General features: G+C 37.3%; 1 protein-coding gene across 1 annotated transcript; it reads right to left on the reverse strand.

Moving 5' to 3' along the window:
- Positions 1 to 1,032: 1,032 nt before the first annotated feature.
- On the reverse strand, positions 1,033 to 22,877 carry OMA1 (OMA1 zinc metallopeptidase). Its single transcript, XM_010716072.3, is given in 12 exon segments — positions 1,033 to 2,216; positions 9,530 to 9,679; positions 11,173 to 11,247; positions 14,949 to 15,077; positions 16,624 to 16,731; positions 16,816 to 16,989; positions 18,077 to 18,305; positions 18,735 to 19,131; positions 19,723 to 19,853; positions 19,855 to 19,945; positions 19,948 to 20,007; positions 22,844 to 22,877. Coding segments are annotated over 12 exon segments (1,749 nt in total). The 3' UTR covers positions 1,033 to 2,045.
- Positions 22,878 to 23,901: the final 1,024 nt, after the last annotated feature.

Consider the following 23,901-nt stretch of genomic DNA (forward strand, 5'->3'; position numbering starts at 1 on the left):
CTTACTCCAAGCAGACATAAACATCAGGTTGGATGTCATCCAAGAGCCCTGGATAACACAACAAGATTTGACACAGGAGAGAGAGAGAGAGGCAGCAGCAATGGGGTCTTGGTGTTGCAGTATAAACTATAAGGTCCACAGGGAAATCTAAATGGTGTATTTTTCTGTTTACCTTCAGGTGACAACGTCCAAATGCTTTAACACATCAGCAAACGTCTGTTACAAAAACTCCTGTCACTAAGAATAAAAATGGATGGATGAATAATGGCCAGGCCGGACCTTCCGTCTCTTGCCAGTACGATTGGGCAAAGATTCTAAAACAGCTTGTAAGCAATACGCCGCCAATCCAGACCTATATAATCAGGCCTAGAATCATCAGCAGTCAACATTACAGATGTATCATCTTACCTCTGACCAGAGATGTGTCAGGCAGCTGCTGGCATTTCTCAAAGGACTCGGAATCATCAAGTGAAGTCAGGAAAGAAAGCACTTGTTTCACAACATTTTATCCAACTATATTCACAGAGAGCAACGAATGCATTGTTTATTTCCTTTTAAAAAAAACTGCATTCTGATCAAATTCAAGAAATATGACAAAGTTCACCCCTGTCATACATAAAAAAAAGAATATATCAAAATGCTATACATTGTAAAACATTTTGAGTGTCCCCTCCATGTAAAACCCTACCATAAATGAGACTGATTTTTCTTGCAGTACAAAATGAATAACAACAGCAAACGTGTCTGAGGGGACAAGGGAAAGAGATTTTCCTTTTTTTGCTTTCATTCTCTGCTGCTTCTTTCTGCATCTTCCCGTAAGAAGACATTTGATATTTTCACCAACTGCACTGATAACTCAAACAGTTGCAAATGAATACTAACATGAGGGCTGTATGGAGCAGTCCATCACAAAAGATAGAACTTGACCTATACTGTGTATAATGGTCACCACAACATACAAGGTGCAGCTTCATGAGAAACAGGAGGGTTTCCTTCTTGCTTGTAGTTGTGGTTTTTTGCATTTTTGTTTTCTTTTTTTTAGATGCCCGGCATCAGATGCTGGTTCCTGAGGATCAGTCACCTTCTAGAACAAGGTACAACTGCTAAAGCTGTAGAGTCAAGAAGTCATTTATTTGTCTACTACCTAACATAATTCCACATCAGCTAACACTTCTGTACAAAGTGATGTATCCAGATCAAATATAGTTGCAGTAAAACTGGCCTCTGATGAAGCACCCTGATAATTTAAATGATAACACAATCATCCTTGCAAAGCATTAGAGGGGCTACAAACTGTAGATATTACACACAGTATTTTAGAAGAAAGACTTCCTTGAAAATTATTTAGCTTCATTTTTAAATTGAAATTTTTGCAAGCCTTTCAGGTTTGCTTTGAAGAAAAATGTCGAATTAATCCATATCCTAAAACGCCTTAGAAAGAAACAAAATCCCAGCAGTAAATCCACCTAATTAAAGTGGAGGTGTATCTAGCCCATAGGCTATTACTGCATCTCAGCTTAACATTTTTAAACATTCTATATGTGGAACAGGCAGTAAGCTCTCATCATTATTTCTCAAACGAAGCTGAACAGATCTAACGCAAATTAAGGCAAGATAAACCAGACAACTTAAGTGATGAAAATTGCACATTTTCCTCTGCTTTAGGGACACTTCTGGCTCATCTGTCCTCTGATCAAGGTGAGTCTGATAAAGCTGAAAATTATACTGTGCAACTGGATTGTATGAGATTATCTTTCCCCTGAGAAGTGATTTATTTTAGTAACCCTTAATGAATAAGAAACTTTCTGCTCCAACCGATGCTTCTTGTGTGGGCATGGCTCCTTTATTGCTTTGAGTGAAAGATCACATAAAAGAAACATAGAATATGAGCAGTTAGATCATCTTTATGGTTCAAAGACAAATGTGCCCTAAAAGACAGACCTTCAGGAACCACGAGTTTCATAAAATGGAAAAACGATCATAATTAGTTCGTAGGTTTAACTGCAAAAGTTACTGGCATGTCTTCTGTTTTTTTTTTGTTTTTCCTAAGTGTGAGGAATATCCAGTTCTGTTTTTGAGAGATCTTGATTTGTAGAATTTTGTGATTCTTGAGCTTTATACGACTCCAGGAGATGCTGCCTGTTAAGTCTGAAAATGAGACGAGGGTCAGGTCCAGAAAGAGATGGGCAATTGCAGCGCTCTCTTATTTTAAGAGCCTGTGGATACATAGGAACACAAATCAAGCTCATTTAAGTAAGATAAACAAACAAAAAAAAGGTTTCAGTCAGCAATTCGGCTTTCCAGCAAAGTCTGCATTTTCATATAAAACTTAGCAAGTATAAAATAGAGTCAGAATTGTTACTTTTCAGCAGAAACCAAGATTTCCTGGGAAGAAATGTACCTTTTTATACTATAAAACAATGTGGGGAGGAAAAAAAAAAGAATCAAGAATGAAAAATGTTTTCTCACAGTCTCCAGAGGAATAGATGTCCTAAAACATACATCGTAAATAAGCACAAAGTTCCCAGAGTACTGTGTGATATCTGTGCACATCAGTAATTTTTACTTTCTAATTTACATTCATATGTAAATTGAAATGACTGCATACTTCATTAGATGCATTTCATTATTGAAGGAATGACATATATAGGTATCTGACTGAAAAAAAAACAAACAACAAACTAACAGGGAAAAGTCTCCAATAATATAATGGACATTTAACTGTTTGACAGAGAGATCCAAGATGGTTGATCAGTGTAGTAAAGGTCCAGTTACAAAAAGTGATCTTGTCTTCAAGAAGCATTTGAATACTTCTGGCATGTGTTCTCAGAAAAGAATGTCTCTGGAATGTCCGAATTTATCTGGATTAAAAGAAGTACTTTGAGACCAAACTCTAATTATCCCTGCTTGCTAAATAATGAAAGTGATACAGCTTCCATTTTACAGATTAGAAAGTAAAGGCACAAAGGATTTAAAGGATTTCCCAGAGAATCAAAATCCATTAGTGCAGCCACATTCCCTCCAGCTCTGTGTTCTGGCCCACAGATCATTTTGCCTTAGAGGCAATATGAGAAAGGTAATGACAATCAATGGATGAATCATCTCTCAGAGGAATCCTGCAGAATTGGTACAAAACTGTACAAAGATAGCTGTTTTAAAAGATGCTTAATTTGGTGCTCATTCTAATGAAGTTAAACTTGCTTTAGCAAGTCCATTCAAACAGGCAGCTTGTTTTAAAGATGACAATGGGTACCAAACAAACCACTTTGATGCAGTACTTTCCAATTGGTTGTACACAAACATTTCAGTATCCATGGATTCTCCCACAGCAGCCATATCAACTAACCAAGTTTCTGTATATTACATATAAAACGCATTATATGTAGAACTTCAGAAAGGTCTGCATTTCAGCAAAGAACTACTCTTCAAGATTTTCAAATAAAACACCAAGTCAATAATTACTCTGCTATTTACCATCATTCAGTGATCACTTGTGGGACAGTAGTTTTTATACAAGGTTAACTGGATCTTAGCCTCAGTCAACAGCATAACCTACTGACAGAGTAACATCCAACTGGAAAAAGTTCAAATGTGTATTTCATTCTACATCTCTTCATAACCATACAGTTCTTGAAAAGTAATGGCAATATCTGCCCTGAGTCATAGCCAGATGTCTCCTGACACATCTATGGACAGTTATCAGAAAGTGTGCTTATTCATTCATCCTAAAAGGATTAAAGAGGAAGAAGAAATTAAGAGTTTACATAGGAGTTCGAATGATACACTGAAGAAGAAAAAAAAAGGAAAACTGTAATCTGCTTTATATACACCAGGTTCAGTTGAGATACCACCTGTATCTATTTGTGCATCATTATGAACCAATTTGGTACTCTTTCACAGGAAACACTGGGAATAGCTTACTACAGCAGATTATTAAATTGAAGAGCAGAGCTCTTCAATTTCTTTGTATTAAGAGATACCAAAACTTATTTCTCCCTAACTTTAGTATAGTGAACTAATAAGAGTTGGATCTAAATGGCTAGAAACAAAGAATATAAAGGCAAAAACTGGCTTGGGAAAAAGATGCATTCCAGGAACGTGCCTTGCTGAAGTGTAAGTTACTGAATGCATAAATCTGGATTAGGCATGCAAATAAGAGGAATTTAACAAGAGGAATATAAAAGCCACAAATAAAGCTTTCAGTATTTGTTTTTCTAGAGGGTGATTGTCCATGTAGGCACCAAGTGTAACTCTATTGCTAAGCACTCTTCTGCCTCACTGACCAATTAATTTCTAAACTGACGTTTTTGACAAACCAGGAGTTTTCTCTTGTTCTCTTCCAGAACATAAGCTGCTGCAAGACTGCATTAATGTCAGACAGCATTATTCAAGGCAAATGGAAATACAAAGATTTAGGCTGTATCCTGGAAAAGGGCAACATAATCTTTGAAACTAATTTAGCAATTGTAAACCTCTAGGGTTTGTTTTTTTTTGCTGTTGTCAGTATATAGTGCCTGGCTTATTTCCATGGTTTCACTTATCTAAAATACCAAAGTAACAGCAGCAAAGGTCCAAAACAATACTTCAGAGTTAACACTTTCAGTCTGTGGAAGTCTGTTTTCTTGCTATATATATTGTTGTCAGATGGGAAAGAAGGCAGCTATCACACCACCATCAACCCAAATGCCATTAAAAGGCTACAGTTATGAGAAGGAAAAGTTCTGCTAACACATCATCTTACTGTTAAACACACTTATGAGGACACATTCTAATGAAAGCAATCTTCTTATGTATATTTGTGCCATGAAACATTCAACCTTATTCAGGCATTCCTTCCCTGGCTCTGATGGCTATTTTGTTTTATGCCAGTAACAATATAGCATCACTGATGTACCAATACCTGGCTGAGAAGCTTGCAGCACACTTTTTCTAAAAGACAAAACAGCCCAACATTATCAACTATGCTGTATTTTCAAAATCACTAGTAACTCCACATCCTCAAATGAACTGTTTTCTGTCAGTTTGGGCAAGTGGAGAAATAAAAGCATTCTTAATGAAGCATATGCATGTCAGTTATAATAAGAAAATGTTTTGTTGACTGTATACTGACAAGTGTTCTGAACACCACAGAAAGAACTGAAACAAGGTAGAGAATACACAGATGCACCTGAGAATTAAAAGCACTGTAATTCTATTCTTTTCAGATTAACATTAAGGAAGATACACTGGTGTTCAGAATAAAGATCACTTGCATGCTTACTGCCTCTGAAGGTATCAAAGGTATCAAAATATCAAAATTGCTGCCTGTCCTGTAAGTAGTAAAGGTGATTCTGTTTTTCTTATCAATACAACTGAAGTCACCTCCTGCAATGTACTGCAGGAGAAGAGAAAAAGAATTTTTAGCTCTTAGTACTAGTCCTACACCACTGTCACAGATGACCAGGCTAACTGCACCTCGATCTTTTGAACACTTTTGGAGTTCAACCTACCTCTCACAGTCCATCAGCTCTCTCAGCACCAAACTCACATCACTCTCTTGTCCACAAGCCAGACTAAGGCTTAAAATCACTTTCTTTTACTGGTGATTACTCAGTGGGGCTGAATTCTGTTCTGATCTTGCAATTCTGACAAAAGCTAAAGAATACCACAAGTATGTGGAAAAATAAGTCAGAAAAGCAGAGTTGCAAAATGAGTTACAATTAGCAGGCATAGAAAAGACCAACAGGTTCTACAAACAAAGCAGCATTAAAAAGACTATTAAAAGAAAAGAATGGATAGATTTGTTACTTGATGGAGAAAAAAACAACAGGTTCATAATGCTAATGCTGCAAATCTTTCATTGCTTCTTCTGGCACAGAAAAGAAAAATTGTGAAAAATATTTAACAGATTTATGGAGACGACAGAAACACAGGACAGCACTTTTCATTTTCTGTTTTCCTTCAGGTTTTTTACACTGATTGGACTTAATATATTCTAGTATTAGAACTACCTGAGGTATTCTGCACATCATTAGCAAAGGGTAAATATGCCATCCTGACAAGAAAACAAAATAAATACATCTTCAGTACTCCATAAGACACCAGAATGGGCAATAAAGTAAGTAACTACACAATAGGAATAAACGATGAACAGTCAACATGGATTTGATAACAACAAACCTTGCCCAAGAAAATTAATTTAGTTTCTTTTTTGGCAAGTTAGTTGCCCTAGCAAACAGAAGAGAAGCAGTAGAAATTATGTGTCCCAACTTACTAAGACTGTTGAAATGATCTCAGTGGGGTATTTCCAAGAAAACGTGTTGGGAAGAGAAGCTTACGTGAATCAAAAATGGAATGTGAACCAACAACGCGATGCCAAAAAAGCAAATGTCTCGTCAAGATGAATTTTTGTGTCACAGACAAGGCTTAGCAGATCAACTTCTGCTTTACTCAGGATAGCTGAGTTTTCAGCTGATGTACAGCGTTCCATTTGGATAGTAGAGCAGGAAAGGTAGACAAGCTGCAGTGAGTGAGAGAACATTAAAATAAAGGTTCAATGATGAACCACAAGATCCTTTAGTTGCTCTCCGGCTCTATGATTTCATGATTTTTCTCTGTAGGACAATGATAAGCATCCTTCCCACTACTACAAAATTATGGATTTTATTATTTAAAAAGAAAATAACTCTTCGCTGAGTATTTCACCACTTTCCATGTAGGAATTCTAAGAGATTCCAGTTTCCTTTTTAAGAGGGTTCTGATTTGGCTGGTATATTTTTTTCCTCCTAGTGTACAACCAAAATTGCTGCCTAACTGAGGGGGAAATCCCTTACAACCCTGATAAATCTTTTTCATTTTCTCGATTTCCTTTCCAGGAGACAGCCACTTTGCAGCTGTTTGTAGTTCTCTATTTACTAATTCCTCTGTTTGGCTGTAGCTTGCAACTTGTTCAGAAATCCAGATGCAAGATCTTTAAAACCCATTTGATTGCTCCCTGCCTTTTAATTACGTGAAAAGAGAATCCTTGTGATATTGCTGCTTAAATTTATGTTTCTTGAGACTGTTAAGCTGCCTCACTGAGACAAGCCATTTCATTACCTGAAGAAAAAATGTTCTGTTTATATAATCGCAGTTTATTGTGAGCTTCAAATCTGCAGAGAAACAGCTGCATGGTCTGATAAGATCAAAAAACTTGTCTGTTTCTCTCAGTCTGGTAGCTTGTCTAAGAATACACATAACATTGTCCAAAAAACATTTCAGCCTCAAAGCCATCTGTATACAAATCACAGTATCAGTATCTTTAACAAAAAGCTGCTCTACTCCATTCACATCTTCAAAGGAAAGGCAGTTTCAACTGAATGAATATTAAAACTAAATGCAAATGTCAAACTAACAGATTGGTTTATTTATTGATTTATTTTATTTTAGGATTCAAATTTTATGATGGATCTGATGTTGAGTCTAAGTAGTAGTTTCTCCATCAAGAGATTTAAGAGGTCCATTCAGATATCCAGCTTCTCCTCCTGGGCTCTGAACACTGACTGGCTATCAGTATATGGTACACAAAAAGCACTGAACAATAAAACCCTGGAATTCCCTTTAAATGCCTGAAATCCAGCTTCAGGAAGGCAGCTTTCAAAGAAAAGGAGTCACTACTTCAGACAAGAAGTCTCAAACAACATTTCTACATACCTTCTTTCATTTTTATTCCACTTTTGCAGTATCAGCCTCACTTATCCAGTCAAGTGTTAAAAACTTATCCAGTCACGTTAAAAACATGAAGCCTTCTTCCCTGCCTTTATTATCCTACTCCAAAAAACATACAAGGTAAAAAGCAAATGAAAACATCACATTCTCAACTATCTTGTGGAAGACTTCCTAGCCTCCACTGCTTTTGCACAGAAGAGCAGTAATGAATAGACAAGAAGTTGCTGCACCTGCTAAACTACAAGGGCTAAGACAGATAATAACACAACTGCTAGGACTACACTATTGTTCATTTCTATAACTTCTTCACTCAACTTCTGTGTAGAAAAGAATTTATTTCACCATCACCACTTTAGAAGCCAGTCAATAATTGTATAAAAATGAAACCTCTCAAACCTTCTATGTTACATCTAACCAAAGGGAAGGCTCCATAAAAATGCAGATCATTTTTCATTCAGCTGCTCTTACGTGGTACAGAATTCACAAAAATATTCTCACAACTTATTTTTGTAAAGCACAGAATTTGTGTACGTTAATTTGAAATACTCAGTTTGGCCACTCTCCGACATCCTACACTTTATCTCTGTTTTGATTTATGCCATCATTTAGATTATTTACTGCATTCATTCTCATCAAAAGGTTCAAGAAAATCTCTTCTCCTTTGAAATCAGTAAACACCTCAGTATTTTAGTGCTCTCTCTACCAATAAATCTTCAACTGTTTCTGTAGCTTGGAATTAAGAAAGACATTAAGTGGCTGGGAATGGGAGAACAGAAAAAAAGAGGAAGAAAGAAGAAGTTGCTTGATTATAAGGGGAATTTCCAGTTACCATTTAGATCGTTGAAAAACAATGCTGTTGTGAAGTGTACAAATACACACCAACAAAGCCAAAAAACAAAAAAACACACTAGGCAAAAAATCCATGTTATTTTAATGGTGCAAAAAAAAATAAAATAAAGAAACAGTAAACAAGCTAAGATCACTAAACTTGGAACACTCCTCACATATTAAACTAGCACTTGGTTAATAGCAGAGTTATTGCTTAAGCTAGCAGTAACACACCAAATTGAGGACATCTCTAAGCAGGCCATGTACTTGGCATCCTTTGGGATGAAATCTGAAAGAAATAACAGAACAGACTGCAGACCTGCAGGCACCTGTGTGAACTAGCTCTTTGTCCCTTAGAGTGGGGTAAAGTTTGCACCCCAGTGTGAAGGTACAAATAGAGATGAAATGTGAGGGGTGGAAAGGAAAAAAAAAAAAAAGCTGGCTGAAAATTATACAGAAAACTATCGTAACAAGATCCATTAAGAAATCTTCTATTGGGGATCTGATATTTTTTTGAGGCACTGTTATGCAAGGTGTCCAATTCCACATCAGTGGGAGAGAAAGCATAGAATGGAGTGTTCTCTACCTGATAGCCTTGGGCTAGCTGCCAATGTAATGGTTAGATAAGGCAGTTCAGAGACAGTCTAGGAAACCAGCTTAAAATCTGCCTTCCAAATTTGCTTAAAAGGAAAAAGAATTAATGCAACCTGTGTCATTATCACATCTATATTATAAAAGCCATTAAAAACCACAATTATTACAATTTGATTAGAAATCAGGAACAAAAGTCTCTAGACTGAATTACGTTTTACCTGCATTACCCCGATTTTCATTCATTTAATACAATTATCAAGAAAGTTGAGATTTTTATGATAGAAAATTTCTGTATGATAAAGAGAGAGATAAGTATGATACTAAAAAAAGAAAAAAAAAAAATAAGCACGTCAGTTAATACCAAACTAATTCTGGTAACTTTCCTCAGAGGGAAAGGTCCACTTCCTTCAGCTCTGCTCACCTCTGGAATAAGGCGGTCCAAGTGCTCAGCTCTATTCTCATGAGAAGGGTGTGTGGAGAGCCATTCTGGCAACTTGGGCTCCCCTTTAATGGTTTCTACTAATTCCATTCGTTGCCAAAATACACTGCTTGCTCTTACATCAACACAAGCCTGCAAGGAGAACAAAAATGTTTACACCACTGTTTTTAAGGTAATACAACACAAGTTCTATTGGATATTGAATCTTAAGAGACATCATGAACTCCAAAACTCAATGACTATTTAGAATAGTTTTTCTCAGGCAAAGGACTGTTCTGAAATACCTCAAAAAACCTGAACCAGGTGTTTATTCCACACTATATTTTCTAGTCTCAGTACAGCACAAGTTATCCATTTTCACAGAGTTCAGAAAATATACATGAAGGAAGAGTCTAAAACATGAATTATTATCACTTCTCGGGTAAATACCTCTGAAAACAAGCTGCAAAGGCTGTTCTATATGTGATTAAATTACCTTTATAAAGGGTGATTTAAACTATCTTTTAAGGGAGTAATTCACAACAGGCAAAAGCAGCAATTCAGGAGAACAAGAACTCTCCCATCTCCCTCCATATTTAACTACAGATAGGCATGGACCTATAACACAAACAGCATTTGTGTATCACCAACAAACTCCTTTATATTGGACTTTAAGTAGAGTGGAAAAAAGAACAAGATTGCTTGCAACAGTTTCCATTCTTTAAGAGAAAAAGATGACCACTTACAGGGTAAGAAAATTACTCAAAAATAAAAATGAGTGGTGCTTTGTCCTTTTAATTTTATTTCTTATCAATTATTACAAAAAATTTAGTTGCAAAAGTAGAGAAATGCTGTGAAAGCACTTTGCTTGTTTCTTTCTGGTACAGTCCTACAGCATCACTGCTATTAGAAAGCAGCAAGTTACCCACACAGTAATTTTGCTTTTTGATGATGGTATTAGTTCTTCTGGGTGACTTTCAACTCCAAATGAAGTTTCAGTCCCAGAATCAAAGATCATTTTTAAAATTCTGCCGTGAAGAAACATTAATAACTAATAAGAAAGGGAAATTAACCTTATCAAATATTAACACTAGATGGTGCTGCTCTCATAGATATCCAACACAACAGTTATGTAGCTCCACTGCACTTTGCTAGAACTGACTTTTGTTTAAAAAAGTGACTGGAAAATGAATTATGAAAGAAGACAGAGTCATTTCTTTACAAATTTGCCTTATTTTAGGCTGTATTTGGATTAAAACTTTAAATACCTGAAAAGTATACTTCATTAATCAAGAGCACCCATGGGCATTTCAACATCTGAAATTTTCCTGTATTGTTATGAAAATAGATTTTACAGATCAGAATATTTTTAATTGCATTAAACATAGCAAAGCATTCCTCAGAAGCTCTTGCAAAAGATGCTAAGTGAAAGGGAAAAGCTCAAAGGACAGTCTCTACTTCAGTAAACAATTTAATATGGCCTACTTATATAGACTCACTGTTTGGCTTTCTCTGTATACTGTGCCAACTGGAGAACAAATAACCACGCAGTTTACCTTCGTATGAAGTGCAAAGCTCCCTCTGGTTATAATGGAAAATGAAAAGTGTCTGTTCAGTTGGTAATAAAACAAACCAGTTGTAGTTACCTTTGCTGCAAACTGAAGTCCCACTTTATCAGCTTCAGCCTCCAACGTCCTGCTGTACGGTCTATCAAAAATAAACTGCAAAAAAAGCACATTGGAGCTGGGTGTCATGTTTTTGAATGTATTAAAGCTGAAATGTTACAGATATTTTTCTAATCTTCCCATAACAAGTGTGTTATCTATCATGTTTGCATTGCATGTGGTCAGTATTGATTTTTCCTAATATAATCTTTAATTACATTATATCTATCTATCTATAGATATAATTCAACGTTCCTATTTTCAGTTGAAATTAACTCAGATTATAAATACTTTCATGGTTCCCCTCATCAGCCAGTGTCACTGTATTTTGCTGTGGGCAAAGGGTGAACATCAACTTTAAATTAGTTGCTTTAAGATATTATAAGCAGAAATATATTACTGATCAGGGTTGCATTAAAGATTCAGAGTCAGGACAAATAAACTGATTATGCACAAAATGGAATTTTCTCACTTCACCTTTATTGACATTAAAATTTTAGATGTAGCAACAGTAAATAAAATCCAGAGGCTTTTTAGATTATGGTTTATTACTATGAACATTATGTGGTAAAAGCCCACTGTATGAATGCAATCAAATATTTTCATGCAGAAATCACTCCTTTGCCATAATTATCTTTCAACAGAAGTTGCAAATTGGCCTTGAGAAGCTTGATTTGAAGAAAAGACATAACCAGCTACTCTCCTTTTTTTGTGGTTATGACAATTTATTAATAGGCACAAAGAGACAGTGGTAGTTTTTAATTCATATAACCCAACATCTTCTGGCTTGTGTAGATTTGGGTGACCCTGTCCTAGTTTATCAGGTTATAGTAAAGGCAAATTAGGGCTCAAAAAGCAGCCTTCTCCTGCAGAGGTGAGCAACAAGTCAAAATATTCTGATCTATGCATCAACTGGGAAAAAAACAAAGAGCAGAGTAAGAAACAAAGAAGAAAAGGTTGCATCCATTCTTTATTTAGCCAAAGAAGCAGATCCTCCTTACGCGTTCCAAGGAAAAAAAAAAGAAAGAAAAACAGGTAGATATGAAGGGAGCAGTGGTGCAATAAAGATACCAGTAACTCCTTTTCTTACAGACCTTGAACACTGCAGTTATAAATGTATTTTTAAAATCTTCTGTAGATATATTGTTTGAAGTGCAATATATATACTTTTACTGTCCTGAAAGTCTACAGAGGCAAAGATGTCCCTAGATAGTGTGACATGTAATCCTCAAGGGCTATTTCCCAGTTAGCTAAATAACTATTTTATTTTTTAATTGTTAATAATTCCCCAGGTTGAAACTGGTAAGAGACTGGTAAAAGGCAAGATGACTATCCAAATCACCAAACAAAACAGATCTGCACAAGCAGGTAGTTTTCTACTTCTTCAATTACAACCACTTGTGATTTTTCTTCTCCAGGATCTTTAGGAGAATTTAAAGTTGGAAGTTGAAGAACTAGGAAATTGGTGATCTGAATGCATGTGTAACCTAGACAGAGACTTTGGACAGCACGAAGATGATCATAAGATCATGATTTTAACTCTTACCCCTTAGATTTATTTGTGCTTACATTTAAGCACCAGGATATTACTCTTTATCTGCATCCCTATAAATGTGCACAAAAATATGGTTATATTCTGAAAAAGAAATCCCGTGCTGATGCAATTCCTGGTTAAGGGATTACCTACGTTGCAGGAGTTACCTACACTACAGTCCATGGGAGCATGGATGACGCCTGATGAGGCCATTCTATGATTTTAGTATTAGCCAGCATTGTGTTCCCATCTCTGCTACAAGAACAGTGAGTAGGGCTGATCTAGTATTGCCTAACTGTACCTGGAAATCAAAGATCATCTGCCATGTGCTGATGGAACAGAAGAGTGAGTGATTCATTAAAGGCCAGGCTCCTCAAGATTCAGAAACCCTTGGCTGCACACACAGGCATAAGGGAGGGGTGAGTAGTTCACCTAAATGGAAAAGTCTTTAAGGCACACAGCTAGTTTAGGAAACTCCTGTTCTCTGTAATAAGTCTTCTGTGAAACTTGCCATTCTCAAATACTTATCTGAAGCGCTGTATTGATTGCAGCAAATTTCACTGAATCATCATATTAGATTCACCAATGACTAAGTGATGATTAAGTGCTGATTTGATTATTAAGTGGTGGTTAGGTGCTGGTAAAATCATATGATCTAGTAGTGTGATTTACAATAAAAGTATTAATAAATTCAAAGTGCTGCCAAATCAAAGCATGGTAAAAATCTATTTGTGACGAGGAAAAAAAAAGCAGCCAAGGCACTCATGAGTGAGCAGCAAACAAGAATTCCTATTCAGCATATTTTGTATGTGGGATAGAGCATTGCCAATATTAACCACTTATTTATTCAGTATTACATGTGGATACGTTTAATTCTATTTTATTTTAAGGTAATTCTGATCGATGCTTTAAACCAGGACACTACTGGACTGTATCCTGCATGCAGCAGATCTACAACAGTAGAACTTTGAGATTCAACCCAAATTACCCCAGCAACTCCAATCTACAATAACAAAATATCAGTTGCAGTAACCTAAGAGTAAAGATCCAGTGCAATACAACCCAGCCCAAATGGAAATGCAACACAGTGGAATGCAACGCAATGAAGTGAAATGCAATCGAACGCAATGCAAGGCAACCCAATGAAAAGAAATGAAATCCAATGCAATCCTATCCTTGACAGGAAATTAAATCTTGCTATTATGAGCAGTCTGAGGATTGGTTCACACTTTGCTTTTTCCAAATTCAGCTGTTCAAAATGATGACTAGCAATCATCAGTATATTACTTTCTTAGCCACTTGTACAAATATCCAAGCTCTTTAGATGTAATTTATGTTCATAACCCACATATCTATCCATTAGCATAAGGACTAGCAAACAGATTGGTTATATTTCAGTTTCCAAAGAGCTGGGTGAAATAGGAAAATCATCAAGAGACGTCAAAGCCAAAGAGCACTTTCACTGCATTCCAGACTCAAGTTTTATGAAATAAGCAAAATTTCCTGTAAGGAAATTATTAAAAAGGGTTTTATTGTTTTTTAATAAAGAAAAAAAATTTTTTATGAGTAACTATCCAGAAGAAGACAGAAAATCAGGCAGCAGGAAAAAAAATCAGCACCAAAAAACCCTGAATTTTACACTACTGGAAATAAGCTGTCTGAAAAGTTTATTTCACTATGTTTTATTATAGTATAGTTCCTACTTTCAAAGAACATTTAGACTCTCAACTTCCTTATTTTGAAAACCATTAGCAATGAATTTAAAGATACTCTTTCCATATATTTCAGTTTGTTTAGAAACAAATTAGCAACAATTCAAATAAAAACTTCAGCATCTATGAAACATGAGACACATTTCAAAAAGACCCTCATTTAACTTAATTGGCAAGCAAGTGCTAAAAGCCCATCCAACTAAATCCAATCATTATTTAGGGAGATCTACAGTTTTTCAAAGTGACAAATGAGAAATATATATCAACTAAAGCAGAAGATTATTTGTAAAAACATATTTCCTCCAAAAACATCCAAAGACATGTTTATTTTTGTTTATAGTCTTTCTCCTCTTGCTTTTTTCCCATTTGTACTATCTAGAGATACTAACCCCCCAAAACTGTCAGTGCTCTCCCGTGAAGGATAACAAGAAATATTTCAACACATTTGCAATGAATGTCAGAAACAGATGTATTCAATTAAGCTGTGTGAAGTATTCCATAGTCATTCTTACCTCCTGCAACTTGCTCTGGATCCGCTGGCCAACAACCGCCAATATATCGTGAGGACAGATGGCCCAAATCATAGTGAGAAAGATGAGTGATAGGAAATCCAACAAGTGAACCAGACTGGCTTTCTCTATCTGAAAGAAAAAAATGATCCAGTTTTCATTCCTTACTGGGTTTTCTTCTACGCAGGCACATAAGTGGGGCAAATAGAAAATCCTATGCTCACAAATTAAAAAAACCTAAAAAAAATAAACGACAGCGACCACCACCCCACAGAACAGTTGGATACAAAGTACTTTCAGTCTAGAATCCACACTAATTACATATTTGTTCCTGCTGGATATATATATATATGTTGGATGTCTCCCTGCCAGAAAGACTCAAAGCTTGGAATACAATGATGGTGGTATGCAGACACAGTTCTTTAGTAAAAATATGAAATATTTGGAGGGAAAATCTATAAAAAGACCCAAAAGCCTGTTGTTTACATTAACTTGAGATGAGATAGGCATCATTTAGACAGGAGACAATAAGCAACTCTACTTAATGCATTTTTTTAAATTATTTTCTGTTGTGTTTCCCAACTTCAGAAGGTGAAGAATGAAACTGAAATTCTGCCATTTTTCTCCACTCAACACGCACCAAATTGATCTGAGACAAGACAGGTTGTGCCATTCTTTCTGTCAGGTCAGTGACACAAATTGCAAGGTAAGCTATTTCTAATAGGTTTAACAAGTCTAACAGCTCCACCACACTCAAACAACTATGATGTAAACATTCTTGATCACCCCAAATGATACAATTTGCAGTAAAGAAGTTCCCCTGGATTTTCACTGATTTTCAAAACATATTTACTGACTTAGAGATTACTTTTGCAACTTTATCAGGGCAAGTATGATTAAAAGGTTGTCATGCCTTCTCAAACTGATGTATACATAATGGATGCAATTTCTTAAAAACTACATTGAGAGACAGAAATCATTTTGGAGGCAAAACAGCACCTTTTACCAAATCACCCCAATCCAGAACAGTATGAACCATAGTTCTATACTATGCTCTTCATAGTTGCACCTACAGAGCACAACAAAATGATTATTTTCATTCTTTAATGAATGGCAATTGAATAAAGGGCAAAGAACTATTCATTTCAACACATGAAGGATACAGAATAATTAAGGTTGTGAAATTAATTCTCTCAAAATACAGATTGAAGCTCCAGACATTCTTGAGTTTTGTATCCTAACTTTGTGCTACAGCAATAAAAGTACCATGTGTGTACAAAAAAATTTATGAAAGTATATCCACTTACGTGGATATGAACAAGTCCAGGAGCAACAAACTGAGCTGCTGATGCCTCCTTAACTCTCTCTATAGGAGGAGAGACATCTACAGACCAAATTCTAAACGACTCCTAATAGTGAGCCATAATCCATCCACACAGCTATAAAACAAGCAAACAAACCCAAACACAAGCCACACTGATAGGACTTCTGGCAGCTAAATACTAGGTGAGTAACAAGAATATACTGTATCAGACTGCTCTCCTTTCAAACTCAATTTCTCATTAACTAGAAAGCCATACCAAAATTGTGCTTGGTAGTGATAGGAAATATCTTAGTTAATAGAATGAAAGAATTCTAAATTTAAGAATGAAGAATTCTAAAATTCTAAAATACTTACTGCATGTTCCAGAACAGCATGAGCTATTTCATGTCCCAAAATGAAAGACAGCTGATGGATATCAGAAACTGCATTTAGTAATCCAGTGAAAACAAACACTTCACCATTCTGTGAATAAGAAAATTAAGAAGGCATGTCAATAAAATGCTGTTTCAATATCGCTAATAATTTTTGTATTTAGGTTCAACTCACTGGAAGCACAAAAGCATTTACTTCTGGTTCATCTACCACATGGATAGCCCAGGTGAGTGCTGAGACCTGTGGGATGTCCTTATTGCTCTCAGACAAATGTCCAACAACTCTCTTCACAACCTGATAGCGTGCATCTGTCTCAGGCAACATTTTGCTTTCGTACTTGTCCATCCACTGAAACAAGAATTGATTGATTGCCATGTGGAACAAACACACAGTAAACGACTACTTGGTAAATTAGTTTAGTGGCTACATACAATTTCATGATAGCTAATTTTTTATACATTTTTCTTTCATACAACCCAAGCTAACGTAATATATATATACTGATCATGCTTTCAGACCCACAAACTAAAAATAAGATACTATGCTTTGTTCCTATATCTGTTTTTTTCTCATACATACAGCTAAGCTTGGCATAAGAATTAAGCAGACTTCTGTATCTTCCTGAATTCCCATTACAATTTATAATTCCTCTATATCTCCATATTTTTGTCATATCTTAGACAAACTTATACAAAAGATATAACAGAATATATCCTTGTACTCATTCTGTTATCTCACATTCTCTATGAAACAGGAATAGAGTGACATTTGTATGTGAGTGGATTACCAGGTTTCATTGACATTAGGATAGCAAGTTACAGAACTCAAAGTCTCAAAATTAGAACAATGGGCAAAGTAAAAGAAAACAAGAAAAATGAGCTGATTAAAAAAAAAAAAAGAACTGAATAAATTCTCAGTGGTAGAGTAACAACTTATAGAAGAAAGGACCTTAAAAAAATACCAAGAAACGATCAAACCAGAAAATAGGACAGATCTGAGCATGTGCTTATTAGCTATGTTTTTCTCTTCTCTATTGGATTTCTGTAATTAGCATATTACAATAACACTGCTAGAAATGTTTGCTACCTACCTATTATGTGCTCTTAGCCATCATTTTGGAGGCAAACAATGCCTGAATGATTTGCTAATGGGAAGGGAACTCTTAAAAATGGATAAGAGCGTAAGATTACTCTTGGACGTGCTCTAAGGGCTTCTGAGCACAAAGTGAAGGAAAATACGATGTAATTTTCACTCTTATTAAGGGATATTAGAGAATCTGATTGTCAAGAAGTGTGCCAGAGAACACAACTATAGCCTTTACCTACAAATTAAACACCGCTAGGTGTGTTTGTCCATCTCACCATTTACATACATAAATAAATAAATAAAGCAGTAGCACTTTCTGAGTATTTTGATTTTTTCTTCACAATCTTACCATAGAATATTCCATCTGTGACAGCTCTCTCAAATGCTCTTTTCCAAACACCAACAGTCTGGCACGTCCAGTGATGGGTGTCTCTTCCAAGTGAGTAAAATAAAACACGACAAATAAAACTCCTAAGCTACTGACACCCAGGAGTATCTTCCATTTATTTGTCCTCACACTTTCTTTAAAGAGCTCCCGTTTATTAGGAGGAAGTGCCTTCCACCATTTTCTTATGCTCCTGTAAGACACAAACACTGGCAACTTAGGACATAGCTAAAAGAGGGTTGTTAGAGTCTGCTGCTGCTCTGATCCCTCCTACATTCTCAGCTGGTGTGAGCTTAAGGACGTTTTGTTGCACTTGGCCCCCACCTATCTCCCTTTCCTCCTTCTCAGAAGAAGAGGAGGAAATGTCTCCTAGTGTCTTGGTCCATCTCCCTCTGCCATGTGTAGGTGAGGAGTAGAAGGGAGAAAGATACATGAGAAACAATTCCTTAGTAAATAAACTCTTAGCCTAGGCCTCAGCCCTTCAAAGCTTTGCAAATCTACCACAATTAAAACCCTATAAATAAATACACCTACCATTCTTTATAAAGAGATTCAACACACCCGCATGCTTTTGCACGACAGGGCCTTACTCTAAGAGAGAGAAAGCAAGATCATATTTTACCTGCCAACAAGGATAGCAAACAGCTTCTGAACAGGTTTAATGATTATCCAGAAAAGAGGAAATGGTGCAGCCTGACGTGATGGCGATGTGTGAAAAGATCTGATGAGCTGAGCGCTCCCAGCAGAAAAATGATTTGGGATTGACCCTACAGAACTGATTTGGAGGGATGTGATCTCCTTCAGCAACTGAGGAGACTGGGAGCAAATCCTTTTGGAAATGTGATGTGCACTCTTCCATACTTCTGTATTTGGGACATTTGAAACACATCTCTGCCCTTTATCAAGACAGGTTCTGACGCAGTTTTTTGTTGGGGTAAAAGCCAAATGAAAGAAAAGACAGTTCCTTCTGAGAAGCTTTAAACCACGTGTGATATTCATAATCTCTTTGGTTGGTTCGCCTGAAACAAAGGAGGACGGGGAAAAAAAAGAAAAGGGGAAATAAGTATTAAGAAACAGGAAACGTCCCAACAGGAAACTGGGAAACATGACTTCATCTGAACAGATACCATATTTCATCTGAACAGATACCATATTTCACCTGAACAGATTACTACGTATTTCTTTGCCCACACACAGTTATAACTGCATCCTGTTGCAGACCAACGGCAGGACGCTGCTGCCAGCTGCAAAACCAAAACTCGTGCCTCATATTATCACCGACAGCAAAACTGCGTCGGGTATTTTCCCTCGCTCTTTAACGACAACGAGGGCAGGCGGGCTGTGGGGGAAATCCCGCGCTCCCTGAGGAGCCCCAGCCCAGCGGACCTCCCGCCCCGCGCGCGGCGGCCATTCCCACCCTTGAGCTCCCCTCAGAGAGAAGCCCCGCGCCCCCCGAGCTGCCAGCCCTATCGCGATACTGGCAGATGTGAGGAGGGTGATGTGAGGACGTGTGTCTGTAAGGCGCCCAGATCAGCTCTGTCCGCCATCACGGCGAGACGATTTTGGCACCTGCTCCGGGATACACCTCCTCAGCCGCCGCCCCTACTCACCTCGCCAGCAGGCGGAGGAGGAGGAGGGGTCGGGCTGATGCTGGGCCGCGGCTGAGGGCGGGTACCAGGAGACAGGATGAGATGAGACGGGTCCGATGCGGTACCGCCGCTCCGCCCCTCCCCCGACCAGCAGGGCGGGACGCTGAGGGCGGGTGCCGCCATTTTGTGTCGGCCGTCGGAGCGTCACAGAGCGTCGGGGTTGCCCCTCCCAGCTCGGCGGCGTGGCCTCAAATCTAACTGATAAGGATGTGTCATGCGTTGGACAAATGACGTGAAGAACGCGTTCTTTACAAATGAAAGGGTGAGGAACGCGTGTGTGCTAAGAGTAGGGCACAGGCGCTTAATACGGGCCTTGGGGCTCTGCGCGCTTCAAAGCGTTTCCTCTCGCAAGGGAGGTGAAGGAGCGCAGATCCCGCCTTCGGCAGCCGCACAGGCAGCTTCACATGTGAAAGCAGAGGAGCTGCAGCAGGAGAAAAGCACTTAGCATAACTGAAGGCCTGTGTGTATCCTAGATGCCAAGAAATACACGCTCTCGTGGCTGTCTGCTGATGCTCGGTGTCCTTATTTCTTAGACTTCATTGTTGTCCACTTTTCATGGAATCACAGAATTGCCTGGGTTGAAAAGGACCACAGTGCTCATCTGGTTCCAACCCCCTGCTATGTGCAGGGTCACTAACCAGCAGACCAGGCTGCCCAGAGCCACATCCAGCCTGGCCTTGAATGTCTCCAGGCACCCACAGCCTCCTTAGGCAACCTGTCTAGTACCTCACCACCCTTTGAGTGAAAAACTTCTTCCTACTATCTAACTTAAACCTCTCCTGTCTCAGTTTAAAACCATTCCCCCTTGTCCTATCACTATCTACCCTCGTAAACAGCCATTCCCCCTCCTGGAAGGCCACAAGGCCACAATGAGGTCTCCCTGGAGCCTTCTCCAAGCTAAACAAGCCCAGTTCCCTCAAACTTTCCTCATAGGAGAGATGCTCCAACCCTCTAATCATCTTTTTTTTCCATGTTTTCTTCATGCAGAATTCTCCCCTCCTAAGCCAAGCATGAGTACTTTCTCTTGTTTGGTCTGTGGAGCCAATCTCATTCTTCCACCTCAGAGGCTCCATTTTATTTGAAATCAGCTGAAAATTTGTTTTGTTTATTTTTGCTATTATTCGTTTCTCCGGATTCGTTATTTACCTGTCCGCTTAGAGGGTATTAGAGCTATTTCTGCATTCCTGCCTCACCTATTAAACCTCACCTGCCTCATTCTTATTAAAATCACTGGATGTTTTCAGTGCATAAAGATGGGGCTAAGAATTGTGTTCTGCATTTCTCCACAAGTTCTGTCACTTATAATTAAGATTTCAAAGCAGACAAGCAGCAAATACGACACATAATTATAGGATTTTTCTATCAGATATTGATATGAAATACATCTCTGAAAATCTAGTAAGCAGTTGAGCAATTGGATACTTATTAAGTGTTTTTCTCCAAATTGCCAGTTTAAATAATAAAATAGATCTAGTGATTTTCACCATGGCTTCTCTTAAATTTTAGCAACTATACATACCTGTAACTTTTTGTTTTTTAAAGAAACTTCTGTGCTGAGATTTTGTTTCTAGCCTCATCCCTTGTCTGTAATTTGCATTTCTGAAGACCAGAAGACTTGTGTAGATGTATCCAGTCTCTGTATTACTGTAAGTAGTCACACTAAACTGAATGAAATTTTGTACATGTTTAAAACTATTCACTCAAGCAGTTGGCAGTACTGCGCTGTCTTTGATATTTTGAGTCTTTGTCTCATAGAGCTGGAGCTTTTTCTTTTTTTTAGTGAGAGGGTGTGTGTTACAAAGATCATTGCAACTCAAATTGATTTCTTACAAATCTTTTATTCTGAGTTGCGGAATCACAGAGTAATACAGGCCGTAAGGGATCTCTTGGAGGTAATTTGGTCCTATCCTCTGTTTGGAATAGGGCTGACCTCAAAGATAGGTGCAGTTGCCAAATATGAAATCCAATAAAAGTAATTAAAAACAAGGTAACTATAAACATTAACAATTTTTCTGTGTATTCAAGTGGAAGCCTTTTTATACTAACATCTCCCTAGTACCAATTTAATCCTGACAATTAAAAAGTTGTCACTTAAAATGTACAGTATTCATTTTTAAGTGGAAAAAAAAATTTTTTTTGCAAAATGTTTATCTTTTATTTAAATCTAGGCAGAAAAAAAAACAAAACAACCTTGAGTGATGGTTTTGTCATTCAAGTTTCAAAGTAATTCACATCTGCTCATTAGTGGCAGGCTAAAATCGTTTCAGAAACAATAAATTCTATCAGCCTTCTCCAAGTCATAAATTGGATTTAATGCTACTTATGCCTGTTTGACCAGCAGAAGTCCAAGGAGTTCGTGTTAACTTAAAAGAATAGTTAACATTTAGTTACTATTGAAGTTCTTCCAAATGTTGTTCACTAGAGCCTCTCTCAATCCACTGAGTGCACTGTATTGTGTACATATCATATTGACTAACCCATCCCTGTCCACTGACATACCCGTCCGTGGATGCTAGTAGATATGTATCTATTTGTTAATAAGTAATAATTATTTCTGCTCATTATGTAGTATCAATATAGTTTAAAAAAGTAAAATTACAATCTAGAAGATGAAGTTACTCAACTGAATGGAAAATTACTGCAGGACTATAGACGTTGTTGTAAAATTCAGTATAGTCCTTTCCAAAACATCCGTGAAGAGGCAGAGTGATCTCATTTGCTTGCAATGTTATAATATTTTAATAAAAGACTCTGTTAGAGCCACGAATGATTATTGGATCTCCTCCTACCAGTGAATTGATTTGGATTTCCCAGCTTGCTAGGGACATTTGTTGAGTACTAGCATTCTTGAGAATCGTGTCGTGCTGTCATCAGACTTGCACTGAGTCACACCAATGAGTGCCTTGCTGACCCGGGGTTCTAGTCAGTCCAGGGCAAAGTGCACTCACTAGTTTTTCAGAGTAGTCTAAATACAGACAAGATATTTAAAGTTAAGGAACCAAATGTAAACATCCGGATCCAATACTTTTGAAGAGCTCCTGATTTTTGAGCCAATTAAAATGCAAATGATCTCCAGAATTACCTGTTGCTTGTAGTTTGGTGTATCTGACAATCATTGCACTTAAAAGTGCAAATTGAACACTTAGTAGTTGCAAAACTGGCAGAAATTCTGAGAATCTTTCACTCAATATTTTTTTCTGGTTTTTAATTCTTGCAATTAATTTGGAAATTGTTTTTAAAGCAACTGTGTAAGAAATATCCCAGTGAAAATAGCGAACACCACAGAATTTTTCTACTAGATCTCTAAAGCAGGAAATTTATTTAGAGAGACTTAGAAATGGAGCATTCATTAACTTTCAGTACTGACGGTTTCACTTCAGCAGAATTGAGACAGCTGTAAAAGTAGTATATCTCTAACAACAGAAAAGAGCACATGAGGACAGGAAAAAAAAAAGAATTCAAGAGGTGTGCTAAGACTGGGGAAACTGTGCTGAGCATTTCTGCACTATGCAGTGCAGTAACTACAGCAGTGCCACTTCCAATTACTTTGTAGTTGTTCCACTTTGGTTTTTTGGATAAAATCAGGCTAGCAGAAATGCAGAGATTTCTGATCTCAGGCCTTATGAAATCCATTTATTTCAAGCAAAACCGGTATTGTTGGGCCCATATGTAAAAATCTCAGTGGAAAATTAAATATATTCTCACTCATTATTTCACTTAGATAATATGAAGTATCCCTAATTGTTCCTGTGGCACTTGATTTGTGCTGGAGTAGGACTGTAAGAGTGTTATACCTCAGGGAGAAGGGATTGGCATGAAAATGAGATGTGAATATTGTCAGGCTGCCTGAAGTGTGTGAAATCTTAACCAGATAAAAACCAGTACAAAGAATTCTGTTGGGAGCTGCTGTGCATAGTTATATAAATGCCGAAAGTTGGGTTTTCCTGCTCTGAAAGTAATTGCAATAATCAAGATTAATTTTAGCATAAAAAAGATGGGTACTGGCTGCACTTAAACCCTCTGACAAATCAATGGAGATGGTTTGGAAAGGGTAATTATACTTGTATACTTGCACAAGGACAGTCTGTTTAATAGCATTAATCATTCCAGCTAAGGAGAAATGAAAGAAAGGTCTATTTG

This window comes from Meleagris gallopavo, chromosome 10, assembly GCF_000146605.3.
Source record: "Meleagris gallopavo isolate NT-WF06-2002-E0010 breed Aviagen turkey brand Nicholas breeding stock chromosome 10, Turkey_5.1, whole genome shotgun sequence".
NCBI classification, from domain to species: domain Eukaryota; kingdom Metazoa; phylum Chordata; class Aves; order Galliformes; family Phasianidae; genus Meleagris; species Meleagris gallopavo.